General features: G+C 44.1%; 1 protein-coding gene across 5 annotated transcripts; it reads left to right on the top strand.

Moving 5' to 3' along the window:
• The first annotated feature begins 3,550 nt into the window (after positions 1 to 3,550).
• LOC120949906 (dipeptidyl peptidase 4) lies at positions 3,551 to 13,781 on the top strand. 5 transcript variants are annotated; one of them, XM_040367499.2, is made up of 17 exons: positions 3,551 to 3,845; positions 6,906 to 7,142; positions 7,230 to 7,333; positions 7,409 to 7,607; positions 7,696 to 7,770; positions 7,866 to 7,918; positions 8,262 to 8,476; positions 8,570 to 8,864; positions 9,010 to 9,139; positions 9,269 to 9,457; positions 9,548 to 9,672; positions 9,773 to 9,948; positions 10,037 to 10,247; positions 10,335 to 10,520; positions 10,596 to 10,753; positions 10,833 to 11,038; positions 12,302 to 13,781. In XM_040367499.2, exons 2-17 carry the CDS (start codon positions 7,035 to 7,037, stop codon positions 12,437 to 12,439), a joined length of 2,568 nt encoding a protein of 855 aa, XP_040223433.1. In that variant the 5' UTR covers positions 3,551 to 3,845; positions 6,906 to 7,034; the 3' UTR covers positions 12,440 to 13,781. The 5 variants fall into 5 exon arrangements, with proteins under 5 accessions (XP_040223433.1, XP_040223435.1, XP_049461343.1 ...); XM_040367501.2 differs by lacking the exon at positions 3,551 to 3,845 and adding an exon at positions 4,810 to 4,861; XM_049605386.1 differs by lacking the exon at positions 3,551 to 3,845 and adding an exon at positions 4,877 to 4,985.
• The last annotated feature ends 8,410 nt before the right edge of the window (positions 13,782 to 22,191 follow it).

The following is a 22,191-nucleotide window of genomic DNA, read 5'->3' as shown; positions in this document are numbered from 1 at the left end:
ATAAAATTTCTAGTAACGGCTGATTAACGTTACTTTCCACCAATAGCTTGGATGCTTTTTGCTTAGTTTGCATCCATACAATAGATACCATTTTGCTTATAAACAATGCAACGCAGGTAAGGAGAAGAATAATACAGTTTTATGTTTTTGGTAACATGCAATTTTTAAAATTTTTGTTTGTTTGTTTTTTTTTTTTTTTTTTTTTTTGCTGAGAAAGTTTGAGTTTGAAAGTTTGAATTAAGGTTTGACCGTTTGCATTAACGGTCATCCTTAATTTTATATACAGGCGGTCCCCGAGATACACGGTTAATGGGGACCGAAAACGGCCGCAAAATACCGCGTATCTCGAATTTCCGCGTAAATCGAATCTCGTGATTTCCAGCTAAAATATCACTGATTTTCGTGTAATTTCGCAAGTAGGGGGTGGTTTTAGTTACTTTATGAATTATTTGATATGATTCTGACAGATTATAACAGTTTCAAAGCTTTTGGAATAGTTTTTAACATTCGAACGAAACCGAAATTATTTGGCAATTTACAATTGATGTGTCAAATCAGTACAATTTGCTCAAAGAACTGTCAAATTTAGAAAACCGCGTATCTCCGAATCCGCGTATAAGAGGTACCGTGTATCTCGGGGACCGCCTGTATCTATTTTTTGTTATGCACTACACTAGATACAGTAGAACGTCGATTTTCCGGGGACCGATTAACCGGCGGGCGGATTAACCGTGCGCATAAATCTGACAGCTATTCATACGTACGGCGAAAGTTTGCAGCGATAGTCAATTGGGTAACCAGTTTCTTGTGCAGCTCTGTAGTGTCTAGGGGTATTTTCGAAATTCATTTTTTTTCATGAACAGTTGTTAAACCTACAGTAATTGATTAAAATAATATTCTACTAACGATTAATCGATTGATTCTAGGTGAATTAATAATAAAACTAGTGAATTTCATATGTTTTATATGCGTTTGACATTTATTGGACCATTATCCGTGCAAATCGATTAACCGGCAACCGTCCGGTCCCGAGCTGCCCGGATAATCAACGCTCTACTGTATGTGGTAAATTTGAGCCTTCCTGGATAGCTTTGTTTAAATTGTGTATAGGGATATCGTCTTCACATATTGATTAGTATACTCATGGGTTGTGTTGCATGCAAAAAACAGGCTATTCAACTCCATAATATTCGCTATTGTGAAGCTAAGCGAACATTTGGATAAGGAATACCGGTTGCCCGACTATCAGGGGACCTCATAAGCTTCGCACCTTTTTACATTTATGTTTTCAGTGATTTTTCAAGATATCAAGCCAATATTGTACAAGAGCATAGTTACAGATTCTTGGCCCAGTATGTGTGGAAGGACAATTGAGGAGCCGTTATAACGACGAGCTATACGAAATATACGGCAACCTCACTGTCATGCAGCGTATCAAGCTCGCCAGGCTCCGATGGGCTGGCCATGTTGTACGCACGGAAACGGACGACCCAGCCCATTATGTATTTTTAGGCCATGAACAAGGACAGCGGTGGCGTGGTAGGCCCAAACTGAGGTGGCATTATTAAGGCCGGGATAACGGATTGGAAGACAAAGGCGCGAAACAGTGAGCGGTTTCGGACACTCCTGAGGCAGGCCAAGATCGCAAAGCGGTTGTAGTGAGTAAGTATAGCTGAAAATTATCCTCAGCGACGTGTGAAAAAGTGTTTCGATAAGTGGTCCAAACAACTCTCCACGAAGTCTCAAAGTCAGAAGAAAGACGATGATCTACCACGGCGTATATTTAAAATAACGATAGATGACGTAGTTGGTGGTTTTTGGCTGGATATTCGATAGATGATAGTTACAATTAATTTCAAAATCTTAAACGCATGCTATGTTGTTACTAATTCCCTACGATTTTCAATTTTGTATGGAAAAATACCAATTACAGTCTGAACTCACTGGTCAAACTTCGATTCCCTGCCAACTATTAAATGTTTTAGGCATGTTTTTTCCATGACATCGCAAAAATTGACATTTTTCCTAATAGCCTATGAGATTTATGTGTTTTTTTTTTTGTCACAAAAACTGGTTTTTACATATAAACTCAAGTTTTTAAATTAAACTTTCAATCAACAATCGAGCGTTCAACTAACCTTGAGGCGCGGTCCGTTGAGGAGTAATGTTTACTATAGCATTTAAAAAAAAAACCGTTGCGCAACGTTTCCATCATTTTAAATCCTTACCAAACACGTGGCATCGGTCGTGAACACGCGGCCAATGTTGTTTATTGATACAAGTACATCAGGAACATTTTCAAACCCCGCCCTCCCCAAAACGGAAGCTTTCAAACCCCATACACTACGTGTGGATAGTTTATGTCCCGTTTATAGGAGGGTGCCGTCCCCATTTTGGGTAAAATCCACGCAAACAATACGAGTGTCGCAGTACCAGTAACAGGAAGAAGGGCACGGGTTCGCGTGGAATTGTGGATCGCGATCCCCCCACACACGGTGGTCATTTTCTCTGCAGCGTGACCTGCACAAAGCACGCTAGATGGATGGGTGGAACGTAGCTACTAACAGGAGGTGGGGGGTGGGTGTGCTGGGCAAGTTGCTTTATGCCATAACTTTTCCAAGGTGTCCAGCTTAAGGAAATCAATGTATGTGGCGTGTGGGGACAAACGAATAATGACTGCAGACCGTAATACATTCGCCGTTCGCCCCTCTGCCCGCTTACATGCCAGCACAGGCAGCACTCGGCTAGGGTGGTTCTAATTTTATCATTTCGCCGTTACAAATGAAACGACCAGAACGCTATGATGTGTCGCAGAACGAAACGGTCGCAATTCTTTGACGCGTTTTGAAGCATTGATTTTTCCGATGGTATAATGGGCAAAAAACAAGAACCCTACCGGACGTGGAGCCGGGCGGATAGATAGGGTGGAGGTATTTAAAAAATAAGAGTGTCATAGAAAATAGATCATCAAGCGCCAAATCTGCACAAAAGTCATCGGATCGTGATGAGTCACGGCGATATTTTTAGAACCGGACCGGGCGAGGGGAATTGTGGTGGCCGTCCCCCACCTCACCTAGATATCGTCATTCGCGCCTCTAACACTATTTGGAGTGTGACCTAATGGCAGTTGTAGCAATCAAAATGAGCGAAAAGGAGGAGAGAGAGAGAAAAAAATCACAACATTTATAAAAACAGACGCGGCCGCTTTTGCTTGGTTGGTGTCGTCACACAGGGCGGGCGACCGCGATGCGACAATTTTAAAACCGTTCACAACAACGCTCGCCCGCTTTACCCCGTTCGCGAAAAGGAAGCCGGGGTGAGAAAATCCGCGTCCACACAGTCCATGTGTCAAAGTGTGTGCGCGCGCGCACACGTGTGTGTGTGTCAGGGTGTCTGTGTGTACGTGTGTGCCCGGGATGTGACAGGAGTCAGCGCTGGGCTGATAGGGTGGGAAGGTGCGCCAGGGGGATGGACCAGCGGACGGAAGGGAGGGGGGGGGGGAGGGTTGCTGGGGCCGAAGCGGTGGGAAAATTTTCTCACCATCATCCATCCATCTCAGCAGCCAGTGTGGCAGCAGCACTCAGCCGAGTGAGGAGGCAAAAGGGCCCGCCGTGCTGTTTGTTGCGCGTCAGTAGTAGCGTTAGTCGCGTCGCTGGCCTTTTTGGCAAGGGAAGAGCTGGTGTACTTCGCCGTGGTCCGGGCCATCGGTTGGTCGGTAGTAGAACGTCCGCGTCCGCGTCGTCGTCGTACCCGGAGGATTGGATGGCACAAACCATCGGTCAGTTCTGCTTCGATGGTAGCGACATGGTGGTCTAACAATCGTTGGCTGTGTGCTTGTGTGAAAGGTAAAAAAAATAAATGCAAAAGAAAAGAAAAAAGAGAACAAAAATGTGAGCTCCCAAAATTTTCCAACATCGATCCTATCTGGCAAGGACGGATCTTCCCCTGGTGTTGGCGCAATGTGCAGTGTGTAAAAGTGTGGAGTTTGCTCTTTAGCAAAAATATCAGGGCTTGCAAGAAGGCAGCGCTTTGCCGAAAAAGTGCTGTGAATGCTGGATGTTGGGAAAATTTGTAGCAGCAGAAAACGGAAAATCTGGTTCCGCCAGGGTCTCCGCTTGGTGTTGCGGTAATCGAAAAGAAATCCTTCACCTCATCCCATTCCTCCTCTCACCAAAAAAGCCCCATTTACGTATGTGCGCGAATGCGACGGAGTGACGGTGCGTGACGGAGGCGCACGGAGAAGAGAGAACCCCCGAAACGGGAGATCTTGGGAGTGAAAATGAGCCTACGAAACACGGTACGGATGACACATACACACAGGAAGCAAAAAAGGATACTACGATTTTCCAGTGCAGTGTGAGAGCGGCCAAGGCTGGAGATAGAGAGAAAGAGAGTGTTTGTGTGGTGCTAACCGTGCGGAGAAAAAGCTTGTGCTTGTAACTGCGGGAGCGAGGTGTCCCACGGATATCCCGGTTCTCGGTCGCAGCTCCCTCTCGGCGTGCTGGGGTCGGTTTACTCCGCGGCACTGCGCAGGTCTGGCGCTTCTAGTGTTCTTCAGCATTTTTCACCCATCCTGCTCCTGCCTACCACGCAGTGTGGGAACATACAGAGAGAGAGAGACAGAGAGAGCGAATGGATTAAGTATAGCGACTCTATAGAATATGATGGAGAAGGTGGAAGGAAGGGTGCATCGAGGTATCATGCGAAAATGCCGAACGCGTTTTGTCCTAGATGAAAATGTGGGGGGGGGGGGGGCGGGGAGGGGAAGAAACCAAAGAAAAAAAAGCTACTTTCCAAACGAAATGGACATGCACGGCGCGACAGTGAGATTGAGTCCGCCGTTCGAGTATATACATGACAGGTGCGAAGTTCTTGTGTTCTTGAACCACCGACCACTTGGATGGGTGAAATAAAGTGTAGTTTTCCGTGGCGCGATTGACTCCCTCTCGTTAGTGTCCCTTTGACGCGTGTGTGTGTGTGTGTGTGTAAGTGCGGGCCTCCCCTTGGATTTGTCTATTTGGCACCGATGCTACCGATAGAGGTCCGCTATCACTCGTTAGCGTCGCCTCTCTTACGCTTTTCTCCGCTCTTTATAACACGCAGAGCGCATAAATCCTGATCGCGAACGGAAGGGAGCTATGCGCGATAGCCACAGCGAGTGTCCAACGGGCTGGTGCGGACGGTGTTTTCGATATGGGAATGGTTCTATTTTAGTTTTAATTATTTTTCCACCCCATTCTTATCCGATATGCCGATGTTCGTGTTTGTGTGTGTGTGTGTGTGTGAGTGTGCGGGAATTTGGCTGTTCCTACCTATTTGCTTTCGGCAACGTTTAGCCGTAGTAACGGTAATCAGGCAATAAATTACGAATGTAACAAAAAACGAAGGGACGGACGGGACTACCAGTCCTATTGAAGGCTCTCTGGTGCCGTACCCGAAGTGGAGCAAAATCAGGTATTACGGAAACAGAGCCAGTCCCGAGTGCGCCAGAACCGAAACAATTGAGTTTAAAAATGCCTCCTCGTGGTAGATCCGTAGTTACAATATCCATCGTATAAGAAATTTCCAAAAATTGTAAAAAAATCATCCTTGATCGAATGTTATGTCTATGTTCTTTATTTTCATCGTGCAGCTACAGAAAGAAAGCCACTGCACCAGAAAGCTAGGACAAAAGGTTGTTGCCTGGGTAGGATTCGTAATTTAAAGCAATGATTGGAGCTTTTCCAAGGTATCAGTCCAACTCCCTACAAACTGTAGAGATTATCACCACCAGGAGCGAACTTTTTTTTTGTTCTTTTCGACAAGATATACGGCCGGAAATGCCGAACTGCCGTCGGCAGAACTGATATTATGTAAAGAATTTTGCTCGTGGTGTATTTCGGCCACCAGGGCCAGTGGCAGTGGAGGTGCTATGAAAACAAGACCTTTCGGGTTGACCTCCCGCTAGTGTAGTGTTGCGTGAGCACGTGTGTGATACTGTGAATGGTCAGCATAAAGTGTTCGTGCAAGTTGTGTGTATGTGTGTGTTTGTTAGTTCATTAGCTTCACCTAAGTTTTGTTGCGCGGGACATTCTGCCGTACACTGTTATAAACAAATCCCACCAAAACTACGATGTTCATTCATTTCCTCACTTTATCACCTTAAGTATCCGTATCCTGGATAGCCGTGGAGGTGATATATTGTGTTAATTATGTTAATTTTCCATCGTCTTTTCTGCTGCCTGAGTTGCTTCGGTATCAAGGATTACCGGAATATATTGGAATCATTACGAACTAGGAGATGGAAAGAGAGGATACATTACAAGAACTTCCGGAAAATATTAAAACTTGGTTTTATATAAAAAAAAGGACTGAATTTTGTCTATGTATTATTACACCAGTATTTAATCAAGTGCTGCATAGGTTTCTGAGGCTACAATACATTGAAGCCAATAAATCCAATTTGCACAAATAGTTAACGTAATCAGGCAGCATTGCAGGAGTGCAAATGAATTGAATAATAGTATCGATTAAAGCGGGCAATACAGTATTACCTTCCGTGCAACTCATGTGGGACTAAACAGAAGGGGAATGTCCCACAGTTGTACAAGAATGAAGATGAAGGACACCTTTTTGTTGCATTAAACCCCTACTTAAATTCGGAGTGGAGATCTTTGCCAAAACGGCTTTACTTGGATGGCGTCGATCCAAAAATCCGCAAACAGGTGCAATATTCCATTTATAACATTGGCTGAATCATATTCGAGCAAACACAAAAAAAAAATAACGAAATCGAATTATTTAGTCATTTCTGTTGTTTGACGCTCAGAATTGCTGTTTAATTTGCTTTTTTGGCGGCCTATGTAACTGCTTCTTACCTATCCATTAACACCCCCCCCCTCCCCTCTCTCACTTGCTCGTTACAGCGTCACCAAATCGGTAGGAATAAAGAAGAATTTATAAATGTACGACAGGACTGAAATCAAAGACGATCAAACCAAAGCAAGAAGAAATCGTGGCGGGTTTTCGAAACTATAGCACCTCGGAATTCTGTAATGCACGCAAATGTGCATACAGATCGGGCCGGGGGCGGCGGAGGATCGTGGCGCCTGCCGCCAGATGAAACGTTGCAGGTGGCCGATCCGAAACAGAAGGAAGAGCAGGTACGACACACTGACGTTTAAAAGTAAGTCTATTGTATTTTTTACAATACGGAACCCGCGACCCGCGGTTCTTTTTCTCACTTGCAGGATCTATTTCCTGCCGAAGGACACAATTGGAGAAGCATTGTGTTTTCGCTGCTAGTGATAGGATTTGTCATAACCGGTATAATAACGGCGATATATCTGCTTGGGTAAGAATACCAGAGACACTTTCGGGGATGGTAGGACAACATAACCTGATCGATTCGTATCGTACCTGATCGTAGCTATGTTGACGAGCTGCTCTACTGGTCGGGCAGGCGTATGAAGTTGGACGAGTTTCTGCAGAAAGATATAACGCCTCAGAGGCTACCGTCGGTGTGGATCAACAATCAGAAATTTGTATTCCAGGCGGATGATGGAGGCCTTGCTGTTTTCGACACTGCCACCAACAGTGTAGCCACGCTAGTAACAAATCATACTATGGTAAGACATGATAGGGGTTCTTGGCGCGATTTGTTGACGCGTTTGCGCATATTATGTGCTAACACTTCCTTTTCCCCTTTCCCAACAGAGACAAATTAACGTTAAAGGCTACCACTGTTCTCATGATTTGAAGTATGTTTTGTTTAAGCACAATGTAAAGAAGGTAGGTTCCGAAATATCACCATTTCTTCAATCAAGGGAAGATTGGTGAGTGGTGTGTACTTCTATCATCAAATGCTTGTCTCTTTCCACTTCCAGCATCATAGGTTATCTTTCACGGCTTTGTATACTGTATATGACGTATCGAATGAGTGAGTATAAATCTAGCGTTTTCGCTGTTTTCATCATTTCTATGCTATTCCACCAACTATTTTGGCAAAAAAAAAATCCACAATCTTACCCATGAGGTAGCCATATTCTTGCTCCACAAATCTCTACGTAACACATCAAAACAATCATTCACTCAATTCATTTATGTCGCATTTACTGAACTAAGATGATGCAGAACGGGACTCAGACAATAAATGTTTGTCGTATGTTCACTCCCATCCTTTCAATTTCCTTGCCCCATCGTATCCATTTGCAATCTCTTGAGTTGAAGTGAACCACCTGAAAAGAATGACTTAAATTGATGCTATCACACACATCTTGCAGCCATCATATGCCGGTACGATTGAAAGAATCCCCCAAGGTTCAACGGGCCCGCCTGCAGCATGCCTCCTGGGCCGGCAATACTACCGCCATGATAATAGTGGCCGAGAACGATATATACTTGAGACAATCACCATCAGACGAAGAGGTTTATCGCTTAACTTTCACTGGAGAAGAGAACAGAGTCTATAATGGTGTACCTGACTGGTTATATCAAGGTAGGGTTGCTAAACCCCCCAAGTAAAAGTACTTCAATCGCAATAACTTTTCCCCTCATTTTCCTTTCGTGCCCAATCCCGCGTCCCGTGCAGAGGAGATTTTTGAGTCTTTTAGTGCTTTATGGACCTCAGTAGATGGCACGCACCTCATGTACGCCACGTTTAACGACTCGCGAGTTGGCATGATGACTTTTCCTTGGTTCACGTCAAACACCGTAATTGCGGCCAGCGGCGAAGGCAACCGTGAGCTTTTCCCCGTGTCGAAAACTATACGCTATCCAACGCCGGGCTCGGTCAATCCGGAAGTTTCGCTGTGGGTGATGGATATAAGTAATGTAAGCAATATACGAAAATGGGAAGTAATCCGTCCAGCTGCTCTCGAAGGACAGTAAGTATCTGCGGGGCCCCATTTCGCAATTAAAATGACTACACACACCCACACCCGCGCGTGTATACGCACTAGCACAAAGCTAGCTATACGCTTGTTTGAGTCCATTAATATTCGTATTTCTTCCCTTGCGCGACGTCCACAGAGAACACTATCTTATATCAGCTAGCTGGGTAGGCAACCTGAACGAACACGTGTCGGTGGTATGGATGACCCGCTCGCAAAACATTACGGTCGTTTCCTCCTGCTTCAGCCCTACGTGGAAGTGTGTCGAGGTGAGTATCGAAAGGCAACGTTTTGGGGCGTTTGGGGGTAAGGGAAGAACCCCTTTGGCCATTGTCTGGTGAAACGATTAAATGGCAGCCTAACGACGCACAACTTGCTCTCCGTCCCATTCTGTGCAGCATCATACGGAGCGGGCGCCAGAAAACGAATGGCTGGATATATTACCTCATCCGATATTCTCACCCGATGGGGACAGCTTCCTGTTTATGGCGGGCATTCAGGAGACGGGAACGGAGCATTTCACCCACATCAAGCACATCACAATCACGCAACAGCGGATGGCTGTGATTTCCCACGGTCGCTATGAGGTACGCATTGATATATACGCGTTGGTGACGACGAAGTCGATGTGTGAATTCTAATCAATCGAACCACTGCGTTTGCGTTCGCTTTCTTAGGTGATCCGCATACTTGCCTGGGACACGGTAAACCACCTGGTCTATTATTTGGGTACGCACGGGAAAAAGCCTGGCCAGCAGCATCTATACGTGGTGAAGGATCCAGTCAGCGAAGAAGTGCGAAGGTACTGTCCGCTGTGGGGAGTGACTGACCAGTCTAGGCCTGCTACTGACAATGTTCTAAAAACGCTTTTCATATTTTAAACTTCTGCTTCCTACCACCAGAACGGAACCGACGTGCATCACGTGTGATCTTAGCGATGTCCTTTGGGGTAGCCGTTACTACTACAGCAACTGTTCGTTCTTTGACGCATTTGTCAGCTCACAGCCGTACGTTTCGCAACACATCGGGATATCGTACTACATTCTCGAATGTAAAGGTCCCGGTCTTCCATTGGCTGGTGAGTATCGTGTACCACGCGTGTGCTCCCCCTCGGTCGTGAATAATTAAGTGAGTTGTCTGTGTGTTTGACGCTTTGCCTGCCGTAGTGGTACATGCCGCTCATAATCACAAACTGATGCGGGTCCTGTACGACACGAGACCGTTCTACGCGAGCAAACTTCAGGAGCTGGCGCTGCCGTCGCAACGCTCCTTTGAGATTCCGTTGCCGCATGGGACGAGGGCAGCAGTACAGCTGCTACTACCTCCGAGCTGGCGTGAGGAGCTACGTGATGCCGCTTTTCCAGTGCTGGTTGAGGTGTAAGTATGGAGAATTACACGTCTTCAGAGCGGTTGCTCAAATGAAACTAACGTGGTTGGCACGGTCATCCCCTTTTTACCTTTTAGGAACGGTAAGCCCGGCTCGACGTCCGTGTCGGAAGAGTTTAAGATCGACTGGGGTACGTACATGTCCAGCCACAACGATGTGGTGTACATACGGTTGGATGTGCGTGGTGCTCGAGGGCAAGGCAAACAAGCGCTGTACCGTCATCTGGGAGGTGTTGAGGTGCAGGATCAAATTGCAGTGTTGCGGTAAGTGTTAGCACGTACACACGGACACACACAGAAGTGGTGCAATGTTGTTAAACAAATCGATCGTTCCAATAGATACCTCCTGGACACACTCAAATTCCTCGACGAAACCCGCGTTGGGGTGTGGGGCTGGGGCTACGGTGGCTACGTCACAGCCATGATTCTCGGTTCACAGCAGCATGTCTTCAAATGCGGTATCTCGGTATCGCCCGTTACTGACTGGCTGTACTATAGTAAGTATTTCCCTCGTCGTCACTAGGTTGGGCATACCGATTTGATTGGTAATGTTCGATATACTCTTCCGCTGCGCAGATTCCATCTTTACCGAGCGCATCCTTGGAGTGCCGGCCGAAAACTATAAAGCGTACGTCGAGGCGGACGCAACGCAAAAGGGACGCCAGATACCGTCTTATTCGTACTTCTTGATACACGGCCTAGCCGACGTAACTGCACCGTACCAGCACGGTATCCAGCTCGCTCGTTCCCTGTCCGAGTCCGGGACGATATTCCGATACTTGGTAAGTGTAACTGCTTAAGCATCCGACAGTTAACTAACCGACGAATCGCTAATCGGTACTAATAAAAGGCGCAACCATACGACCGAAAGTCTTTAACCAAACCATGCTTTAACGGCATTCAAAAACCAAACATTGATCCGAGCTACCGAGAGTGCAATGACAAACATTCTACAGCATACGAGATCCCCCTTCTATTTGTAATGCAAGCACTGCCTTCTTCGAAATTTATTGCCCGGAAAAAAGACAGGACATCGTAATTGTGTTCCCGAATGCTGGTGCAGGTGAACAAAACCGATTGCATAGATTTCGTTACCTTTTATGAAAGCATTAGTCCAAATACGTAAACAGTGATAACATTACAATCAACAAACAGATAGCGTTACTAGATAATTGGCCAACATTTTCACTAGTACGATGAACCTAGTTCGCTCAATGCTCACCGGCAGCTATTCGACTGATTACATTTAGTGCCCTTTTTTGGTTCTTTTCAGTTATATGTTTTTTTGGTTTTGATTAGCAAACGTTTACCAGTTCTGTCCTCCTGAAATAATTAATCTTTACTTGCTTTTTGAAGTGCCACATGTTTTTTTATCGATTCCGGAATTGTGTTTGATTTACCTTTGGTAGTGATTTATTAGGTGGCATTGCGCTAGCTTTTATTTGTTTGTAGCAATTGGGTTTTCTTCTAATAGTTTGTTGCGCTTATTCTTGCTTCCCTAGTTTGAATGAGTTTGGTTTAGCGAGTTATGTTTTGTTTTCAAATATAGAATCTATTTACCCATTTTTTAGTAGCATCTAGGTTACGCAAAAACAAATGACATTTCATACTCTACATAAGAAATAGTTAAGAAAATAAACACAAATCAGTAACATACAAATATTAAGGTAATCTTTAAATAATACTCAAAAACCTTGACAAACCCATTATCGCGTTTCACTGCAGAAGATTCTACAGCTTTTAAAATAGTGAAACGATTTGCTTGAAAAGTCTCAACAACCGGCAACCAGAAACACAATGGAATTCAATAAGCATACACAACGAGCATGTTTTACTATTTCAACTCAGTTTGCCAAAAACACCAGAACCACAATAGTCTAGTACTGTTGAACGCGATTCAACTCACAAACTAGTTTGATCATCATTTTTCTTTTGCATCTTGTGCAATCTTTTACTTACTAGATCTTTCTCCTGAACTTGCTTACTGCTTACTCTGTCTGCGCACAAACATAACTAACCGTTATCATTGCCATCTTACCTTTCAGAGCTACGCCGACGAGGGTCACGATCTTACGGGTGTGATCGAGCATGTGTACCGGTCGATGGAGGATTTCTTGCGGAACTGTCTATCGCTCGATTCCGACGAAGACAAACCAACGGAAGCGAATGTACCGCATGAGTAAGGAAAAGCAACCACACAACCACACGAAAAGATGTGCGATTCAACAGTACTGTTGTGCAAATTGTTTTACCGTTTTTCGTCAAGGAGGTAGCGAACAAATATTGTTGTGTTCTTGTTATACAATTTTGTTTGTTTTCGCTAGCTCGTATTACGCAAACTTAATTGCTGCTGCGACTTCGATTGCTGTGTTTTGCTCTCACCACATAATAGATGGACGTACGGTAACTGATAGGTTCTAAAGACAAATAGACATATCAGAGAAATATGGTAACATAATAACCACGGCAGAGCAGCAACATAAACGCAAAATCACGGTACGACCGCTACAACAGACCGGATCAGAGTACACCCATTACAAGTATGGCGACCATACAAAACAAACAGCCCATGTATATGTCGTCGCGAAACGCACTGTTTTATAATTGCATGGAAAGTGGGGAATTAAATATGCCTGCTGCACTTCCGAACATCTATTACAAAGCATATACAGAGCCAGACAATGATGAGAGGATAACGTATACACACTTCAAGGAGCTTTCTAAAGACAATGGAAAAGAACGCAAATGCGTATTGAGGAAAAAAACAATCAAAAAAGACACAAGACAAATTGCGACGAAAAGATACAGAGATAAAAAGAAAGATGGAGAGAGTGAGAAAATGAGAGAGAAAGAGAGAGAGAAAGAGAGAGAGAGAGAGAGAGAAAGTGAAAGAAAGAAAGAAAAAAGGATAGGACAAATGAACGTACAGAATTAATTAAAGTCATCCAATGGCAAACTGGGTATATGCAGGAAAATTATAAAGAAGAAGAATAGTTTAAATAACGCGAACAAGGAATTTAATAGCAAAGCAGTCAAACAAGCAAAACAAAATCAAATGAATTGATTAACGAAAACAGAAACAGTCCTACTTACAATAACGAAACTGATGAGTGAGTTTTTTCGTCTCCTTTAACGTCTATTTAAGTGTAATTGTAGCAAATCAAAACAATGAAATCGAAAACTTAAACAGCGAATCAAAACACAAAACAAACCCGAAATGGCACCACCAACGTATGCAAAAGCAGCAAAGCAAAAACCGCTAACGCAAACAATACAACAGAAACACTTAACTTTACATAGCTGAAACTGTGCAACCGCAAACTGTGTCTACGTCACGTGAAACTAGGATTTAGTTACGTTATTATCGCTAGGTAAAAGTAAACTAAGCGTAAAGCTGTGCAAAGTTATTGTTTAGCGAAGAAGTAAGCGAACCGGTACACTCACTAGCAAATCAATACACACCCGAAGGTACACAGAGAGAGAGAGAGAGAGAGAGAGAGAGAGAGAGAGAGAAAGAGAGAGAGAAATACAAGCAACAACTCATAGCAAATCTTTCTTCCACATCGTAATACAGCTTATTAGCAAGGGATAAGCAAAATGTTGGGCCCACTCTCCGAAAGGGGAACGGCCACAAATTTAACAACTGCAATTAAGAACTCAGATGGTTAGAACAAGCAACATAACACGCAACATGTAATAAATGAAGCGTAAACAGACGCACATATTAGTATGTGTGTGTGTGTATGTATGTTTGTATGTGTGTGTGTGTGTGTGTATGAGTAAAGAAGCAAAAGGAAGGAGCGCTAGCAAATTTAGAGTGTGTAATAAAAAGTCGAGGATTTTTCATAGTTATTTCACGTCATAGTTGTTAGAATTACAGACAAGAGCAATCCAGCAGTAAGAAAACTTAAACAAAGAAGATAGCAAGGTTGAATAAGCAATTACGTCGTGTAGGAAGAGCAACTGAAGAACAACAAGCAAGCAAGCAAACAAACACTTACAAACATGCAACATGAGCCGATCTTCAGCTTAAACGTGTAAAATATTCATCGAAGCGACTTCTTCAAAAAGAAACAAAAAGTCTAACTGTTTTCGTCCACGGTGCAAGTTGTGACCGTCAGCGCAGTGCGAAGATGTAAAATTTAAGCAAACGGCACTCGGATAAGATGCATTGCATGGAGTAGTTTAGGGTTGATGATATTATTGCAATCAATATGTTGTGGGAGACGCCACCGAATGCGCCGTTCTTACACAGCTTCCTCTGCTCCGGTGTGAGAATGGTTCGAAGCAAACTTAAAAACCGAAAACTCCAAAACGATCCCATTAGCGTCAGATACAGTTGAAGCCGTTGTGAACAAATTGGCAACATAATCGGGGCTAAATGCGCAACCATCTTTCAGTTTACAGAGGTCACAGAGGTGAGGAGTTTGAGCTTCCCGTCAGCAACATATATAGATTGCAATGCTAGTTTTGCATAGTTTTGTTACTAACTCAGCAAAACCTTCGTAAAACCAATTCTTCCAATTCTTTGCTTCTTCCATTTTGTTTGTTGCCATTTTTTAACTAAGTCGATTATAAAGAAGATGATGGTACAAAATTGTGTCGATTATAACTTAACGATTATTGCGTCTTCCGTGCTGAAGCTTTTAGATTGACTCGAAATATCTGTGTAATTTTGCGTTCCATGGCAAACAAACCGCAAATCAGTACGATCAGGAAAGGTAAGAACGGTAGAAACGCTTCTCGTTGTACTAAAAACGGTGTGTAAAAGATTTCCGCTACACACTCACACAATAATGAAAACTGCAACATCAACAAGAGAATAAGTAGGCATAAAGCGATTGGACGGACGGAAAAAAGTACACGTAGGAAAAACAAGAAAAAATAATTGTTGTGCCATTCTATTGTAAACATGAGTAAACACACAAACTAGGAGTCTAGTCCGCGACGTCAGTCAGGGCGGGCGCGCACGCGCAAAAAAGAAACACATACACACACACATTTACACTTAAATCGAAATACACCGAAAATGAAACCAAAAAGGAAAAATACGAAACACAACACGATAATACACGGCAAAAAAAAAACAAAAGCGAACAAACCACACACAGAAATGAATAAGATAATCATAATTTATGCTTCCCAGCAAGTTTTCATTACATAATGGTTGTGAAATTGAGAATAGAAGAAAATAAAAACAAACGTGGATAAAAGAAAGCTAACGACAAAATCTAAAAAAAGGAAAAAATGGAGAAAAATTCTGCAACAAAAATTACAACAAAAAAAACAACAACAACTAATATTTGTAAATAAACGTTAATATATTTATAGTCCAAAGAGAAAAAAAGGGAGGAAACAACTTAAAACGAAGGACAGCAGAACCGCAGTGAAATGTGTTCGCTAAATAAATAGACAGTACGAATTTGGTCTGTTCATGGTCGATGCTTTTGGTGACATGTATGTTTTGGGGGTAAGTTTTTTTAACGTAATCTTAAACATGGTGGCAATCACAAAATAACTTCGTGCCCGATTTTGTAGATTTAATTTATAATGGTGTTTGAGCAGTACTAAAATAGTTTTTCTTTTGTTTGTTGGAGTTCAATAATTAATTGAATTGTCTACTCTATCGTTTACTTTTATATCCTTTTATCTTTACCTTTTGGTCATGAGACACTCTGTTCGATGTAACCGTTTGCTTTCTTTTGACGAACAGTTACATCTTTGAAGTATTGGTTTGCATATTTATTTATTCCATTATTACGGCACGCCGTATATAGCCGTTTTGTCATTGGTTTGCATATATTGAAGTTAAAATGTGTGACCATGTTTTATAATAATAGTAAGAATGCTAATAAATAGTAAAGAATGCTAACGTATTAAAAACTTCGGAATATGGTATGAAACATGAAAAATCAATATGAATATCCAAATTTAAGAGCACTCTTTCCATCAACGAACGTCATCGAATGAAAGTTGCTATCCATTGGGATAATTTATTTGATTGTGCATATTGGTTACATATGCCATCCCAAGCTCCAAACTTGAGAACACGGACCTATTCCAGCCCCTTAGGCGGATGCTTACACATGGCGAATCGGGAGGGGAGTGGGCATCCTGGCAAACAAAGTGTTTTAATGTCGAGGGGAAAATCCGATGTTTAACTAAACTATCACGAGGTCCTTCCAGAGGCACGAGGGGCGCGGGGCCAGTCTCTGCCCTGTCCGATATACCAAGTGACTACAGAAAGAAACAGGAATACTGGAAACAGGCTTAATGATGTCGACCCCACGCTATCCTTCTGGATTCGCAGCTTAAAATGAGCTCATGGAAGTACGGACTCTTTGCAGAGTCGGAGCCTTGAAACAATTACATATGTCCTAACCACACTCAGCATGGACCGCGTAGCACTACAAGAGATGCCGTGGTTAGAGAGCGGTGAGCATAATAGGCGTGGTAAGCAGTGCTAAGCATGATCTCACGATCATCCTGGGAGATTTCAATGCAAAAATCAGTAAACAAAACCGCGGGGCCTTGGGAATTACTTAAGCTGAGAAAACATTCTCAATCACTCATTAAAGTTTCTCAGGCACTCTAAACTTGTTCTGAGACCCGAGCCGTCGTTAGTTTTTCTCACTTTAATAAACTAACATAGTTACTCTTACTTTATTTAAGGTTTGAAAGCAATTTTTAAGGGTAATTTTTAATACAGGGTTTCACACTTTCTCAAGACCGCGGGACCCCTTCCTGAATCTGTCTTAGCCAAGACTGTGGTATGATGCTTGGAAACGTTGATGATACCTGAATTCATCGCATGCAATGCTGAATCTGCGGCACATTTCTCGAACACACTGTTCCGCGCCGAGGACATGCGGTCGAATATAACCTATAACCTATAACCTTTGTGTACATCAGTGTACTGGACACACCTCATTATTCTTTTCGTATTTTTACCAAAAAAGAGTATTTAAACAGTTCAAACTACTTTTTCAACACTTGTAAATATTTTAATTAATCGTTTGAAATCCCAGAAACTGATAATGGGGCCCTTTCCGTTTGAAGTTCGTAGGCTGAAATTTCAGCCTGTCAGCTGTTTGCATTGTATAGCAGTTTTCGAGCAGCTGTCTAAGTGTGTATAATATACAGGTGGGCTTATCCCAAGGTGTATGAATTTAGAAGGCTGATTTTTATCGCTTCTGCTTCTGAATGAAGATTTTTAGAGTGTTTCGTTGAGTATTCGTCAAGCTACCAGAAAGCCTGTTTGAGCAAAAGTTTTCACCCTCCTGTCAAAAAGTGATGTTCAAAATAGGTTATAAAAAAAATGCTATGAGACCACCTGGATGTTTACTGGCAATCTGTTTTTTTTCAACTTTCACGTTGAATTGTTAGAGGGTACGTTAACAAATGACGAGAAAGACATAATACAATACAGACAATACTAATACAGAAATACTAATACAGACAATAGGGAAGATAACAAAGTAGACGTATACTAAACACATAAGTCGTTATATCTCTACTCAGTGATGCGGATAGAGAGAGAGAGAGAGCAAGATGCTCAGACATAGTTTTAGCCCGTTATGTGAGGTAGGACGAGCTGGTCCCGTGGTACAGCTTTCAACTCGTACGACTTTACAACATGCCCGTAATGGCAACAAGCTCCGAATGAACTGTGCCTCTCATATGTTGGACTGACTATCCTGCTATCAATTCGCCACTGAGAGCCAAGCTCCCAGTAGTGGCACAGGTTCGCCTTGACCAACCACGGTTGTTGCGCCAAAGAAGAAGATTTATGGAAAAAAACAATGGAGGGAGGAGCAGCAAATACAACGACGAAAGCTATACGAGCTTAACGCCAAGACCAACACAAACGTTAAGAGTTTGGGCCAACTGGGTTTAGGAGTATCCTAGGTACAACGAAATTTGACAAGCACGAGGGACCGTGTACTAGGGAGCGAAAGTGCTTGGGATGCCAGGGCCCGGATGCAATAGGGCACATGCTGGACCAGCGCAGTTACCGTTACTTTGGAAAGGTGACCCCACAGCCCAATCATGATTAGAGTGTTCCAACAGAACCTCAATCATGACCAAACAGCACAAGACTTACTTCTGCAAGGTGCTCGTGCCGAGGGTTGTGATTTTTTAATTATCTTGGACCCTTATAGGGTGCCGTGTAATAACACAGTGATTGGGTAATCGATGCCACTGGTCGTGTAGCAGTGGTTTCAGTTGGGGAATATCCTATTCAGCCCATCATTGACAACCAACGCGTGGACTTCGTTGTGGTCGAGATGCGGGGCATTGTTTTCTGCTCCGTTTACCTACCACCCGTGGGTTCCGACGTGTACTTTTGCAGCGCGTCCTTGATGGGGGACAATAATTGGCGCGTGTGTGACGACAACATCAGTGACCACAATACTATCAAGTTTGTGGTCGGCAGGGCTCCGAGACAAAGCGCCAATAACTTGGGACACACTGCGGTGAATGGGGGAAGGTCGTCCACAAGATTCTTCGACAAGGATTTGTTCGTAGAAATCTTGAGGGCCAGGACATTTTTGGGCACAATGCTACGGCAGAGGAGCTGACCCAGGCCATCACGGTGGCCTGCGATGGTGCCATGCCTAGGCAACCCCCAAAGCGACAGGGCCGGTTTCCAGTTTATTGGTGGACGTCCGAGATTGAGCGGTTGCGCAGCTATTTTCATGGTATGAAATCCGTAAGCAGCAGTGGGAGGGAGCTCGGGTTCCGATGGAACGGGATGCTAATAAGCTCCAATTCATCGTGAATGAGCTCTTTCCCGAGCCTCCCCCGATGAAGTGGCCCGAGACGGTAGTTGGTGGGGATCCGCAGCATCCGGTCTCGTAGCAGGGGTTAGCGGAAGAGTTGAAGGAGATTGCACGCTCACTCAATCCCAAGAAAGCTCCGGGGGATGATAACATCCCGAACATGGCTGCAGCTGCGGCAATTATGGCTTTTCCTGCCGTTTTTTTTCTTACAAGCAGCTTCTGGAGGCTAGCACTTTCCCCGACGCATGGAAGCGGCAACAACTGGTGCTACGTATCAAGTCGGAGAAATCACCTGGGGAGCCCTCGTCATACCGGCCCATTTGTTAGCTGAGTGTGTTGGGGAAAATTTTGGAGCGGTTGATTCAGCGGAGGCTGACAATCCACCTGGAGTCCACTGGGGGACTATCGGAACCCAATACAGTTTCCGTAAAGGGCGTTCGGCCGTGGATGCCATTACTCGGGTGATGGATAACGGGAAAATCGCTCTGGACAAGAAGTGAAAGGGGGATCGTCTCAGTGCGGTGGTAACGGTGGACGTCCGGAATGCCTTTAATTCGGCAAACTGGACAGCAATCGGCCAAGCTCTGCAGCGTAAAAACACTCCGCCTTATTTGCAGGCGTTGCTGCAGAACTATTTTGTTGGCCGAACGCTCTACTACGATAGGGATGAAGGAGTAGTGTCGAGGACAGTATCTGCTGGCGTTCCTCAGGGTTCGGTTCTAGGACCAACACTTTGGAACGTCATGAACGATGGCCTACTCCGCTTGCCGCTCGAAGGACTACGAGCGGACATCATCGGCTTTGCTGACGATGTGGTCTTCACATTTTTGGGAAGGACCACGGAACAGTTCAGCGCTTTGGCGACGGCTAACCTGGAGAGCATCGGGCGGTGGTTGCAAGGAGTCGGTTTGGAACTTGCCCACCAAAAGACCGGATTCATGATATATTGTACGCATCATGTCCGGCAGCTCGGAGATCTTCAAGCGGGCGGTCACTCGATTCAATCCACGGAAACGCTGAATTACCTGGGAGTGGACCTTTGCCGCAAACAGCACCACAGCTGGTATCTAGAAAGGGTGGTCAATAAGGCTTCACGGTTCACGAATGCCTTGACCTGCCTGATGCCGAATAAGCGTAGTCCTAAGAGCCGCAGTAGGAGACAACTCGGCAATGTCGGCAACAGTATTATGTGATACGGAGTTGCCACCTGGGGGCGATGGGTGCTCGACAAGGAGACCCATCGCAAAATGCTCCAAAGGGCGCACCGATCGGGGGTCCTCCAAGTTGCCAGCGCCTTTCAGACCGTTTCGTATGATGCCGCTTGTGTCGTCGCCAGCACCACCCCGTTAGTCCTCCTCATGCAGGAGGATATCCACTACCACGACGAAAAGATAGCGAGTGGTGATGTTCAATCGGACATACGGAAGCGGCAACGGGAGGAGAGGCGCTGGTAAGACCAGTGGACAACGGGTGCAGGGCAACCAGGAGCACCAGGATTGAAGACGAGGAGGCTGATTCCAGACATTAATCTCTGGGTCGGCCGCAAGCATGGGGAAGTCGACGTTTTCCTCACCCAGCTTCTCACGGGGCACAGGTTCTTGCGCTCAGGCCTCAGGCATCCTGGATGGCTCTCTCAACTGCCCCGAGTGCGAGGACGCCGTGGAGGACGTAGAACACGTGCTGTTCCGCTGTCCACGGTTAGATCGGGTCCGGAATGAAATGCAGCAACGGTGCCATTCCCGAGTAACGATGGACAACATCGGGTCGGAAATGTGCGCCCGCAGCGATTCCAGGGAGGCCGTCCGCGCCGCCGCCAGGACAATCTTCTCCACTCTCCAAGCGAGATGGGATGCTTTCGCTAGCTCTTTTTTCTTCTTTTCCTCTATCAATTTTTCATTTCAGATATGCTGTCTTACGTACTTGGAGTGGTGACGATGCAGACCCCCCATTGCCCTCCCGAAGTGTGGGCGATAGGAACGCAGGGTCCGCGTAGCATCACGGAAAGCAGCGTAAAATGCAGCATCATCAGACAAGATCGCCGCAGCAGATGTGCGTCGTCAACCTAGGTGCACCGCACGCACTGCATTACCGCTGCGAGAAGTAATATGCACTGCAGCGTACCGGTAGGGTTGGGTTGGGGAGGAGTATGGGATATGCTCACTCCTCGTTAACAAAAAAAAGGTACAGCGAAATTTTAATATAAAAATCTATAAAAAGAGCTTACTCATGATATATTATTGTAGTTTTGAGTAAAATTCTATTTTGTTTGGGTAGCTATATTTTTCTGACGACACTCCACAATGGAAAATTTTCAACTGAACAGGACGAACTGTCCCTATCGCATGCTACTAGAACAGAAAGAAATCGTTTTATATTGCGATGTTCTGTCAAGACCACAGACTACTATGCTTTAGGTAAACTATTTCGTACAGTTAATATGTACAGTCAAACCATTTTATTTGTTTTTGTATAGATGTGCTTTTGTATGGTACTTTGGTAAATGAGCCATACATTCACTAACGTTGATTATAGCAAATTCTGGAATTGTACAGGATGTTTACCATCCTTACCGCGAGGACACATGAAGTGAAATATACAGCGAAATGAACTATTTGACAGGTGAAATATCTGACGGATAAAGCATCACAGCAACCAGCTGATGTTCAATGTAAACAAATAACGTGCACAAAATCGTAAATAAATCCATTAAATAACATCAATATCGAGTACTTCATCAATTTTCAGTCAACAGTTCATAATTTCTTCCAAATAGGGAATATTCTGCTTAAGAAGACATTATTTTTAATAGAATTTCGAAAGCGGATGTTGTATCTCCCCCAACCTTTTAGCTGTACCTGTCAGATATTTCACCTGTCAAATAGTTCATTTCGCTGTATATTTCACCTTATGTAGCCGCGCGGTTATGGTTGTTGATTATCTGCGACCTGAGGAACTTTTAACAAAGTACAGTGCACGCTGGGTAGCCCGCATTTGAATATGGATTATCGAATTATGTTTTGTTATGCATTTTTAAAACATCCAATTTTTCCCTTCGGTTAACGAGTGGATTATTATATTTCACGCATTTTCAAGTTTTACAGAGAATACTAATATTATTAAAAATAGAGATGTATTTTTCCTTTAAAAAATCC

Source organism: Anopheles coluzzii, chromosome 2, assembly GCF_943734685.1.
Source record: "Anopheles coluzzii chromosome 2, AcolN3, whole genome shotgun sequence".
In the NCBI taxonomy this organism is placed as follows: Eukaryota; Metazoa; Arthropoda; class Insecta; order Diptera; family Culicidae; genus Anopheles; species Anopheles coluzzii.
The sequence above is the reverse complement of the archived record's forward strand: the minus strand, read 5'-3'. Positions and strand labels throughout refer to the sequence as shown.

Bases quoted from the DNA above. Each gene is read 5' to 3' on its own strand.
- LOC120949906 (XM_040367499.2), top strand. From the start codon at position 7,035: ATGCACGCAAATGTGCATACAGATCGGGCCGGGGGCGGCGGAGGATCG. The intron at 7,919-8,261 runs GTGAGTATAAAT...CACATCTTGCAG, and splicing joins GTATATGACGTATCGAATGA to CCATCATATGCCGGTACGAT. The intron at 10,521-10,595 runs GTAAGTGTTAGC...TCGTTCCAATAG, and splicing joins GATCAAATTGCAGTGTTGCG to ATACCTCCTGGACACACTCA.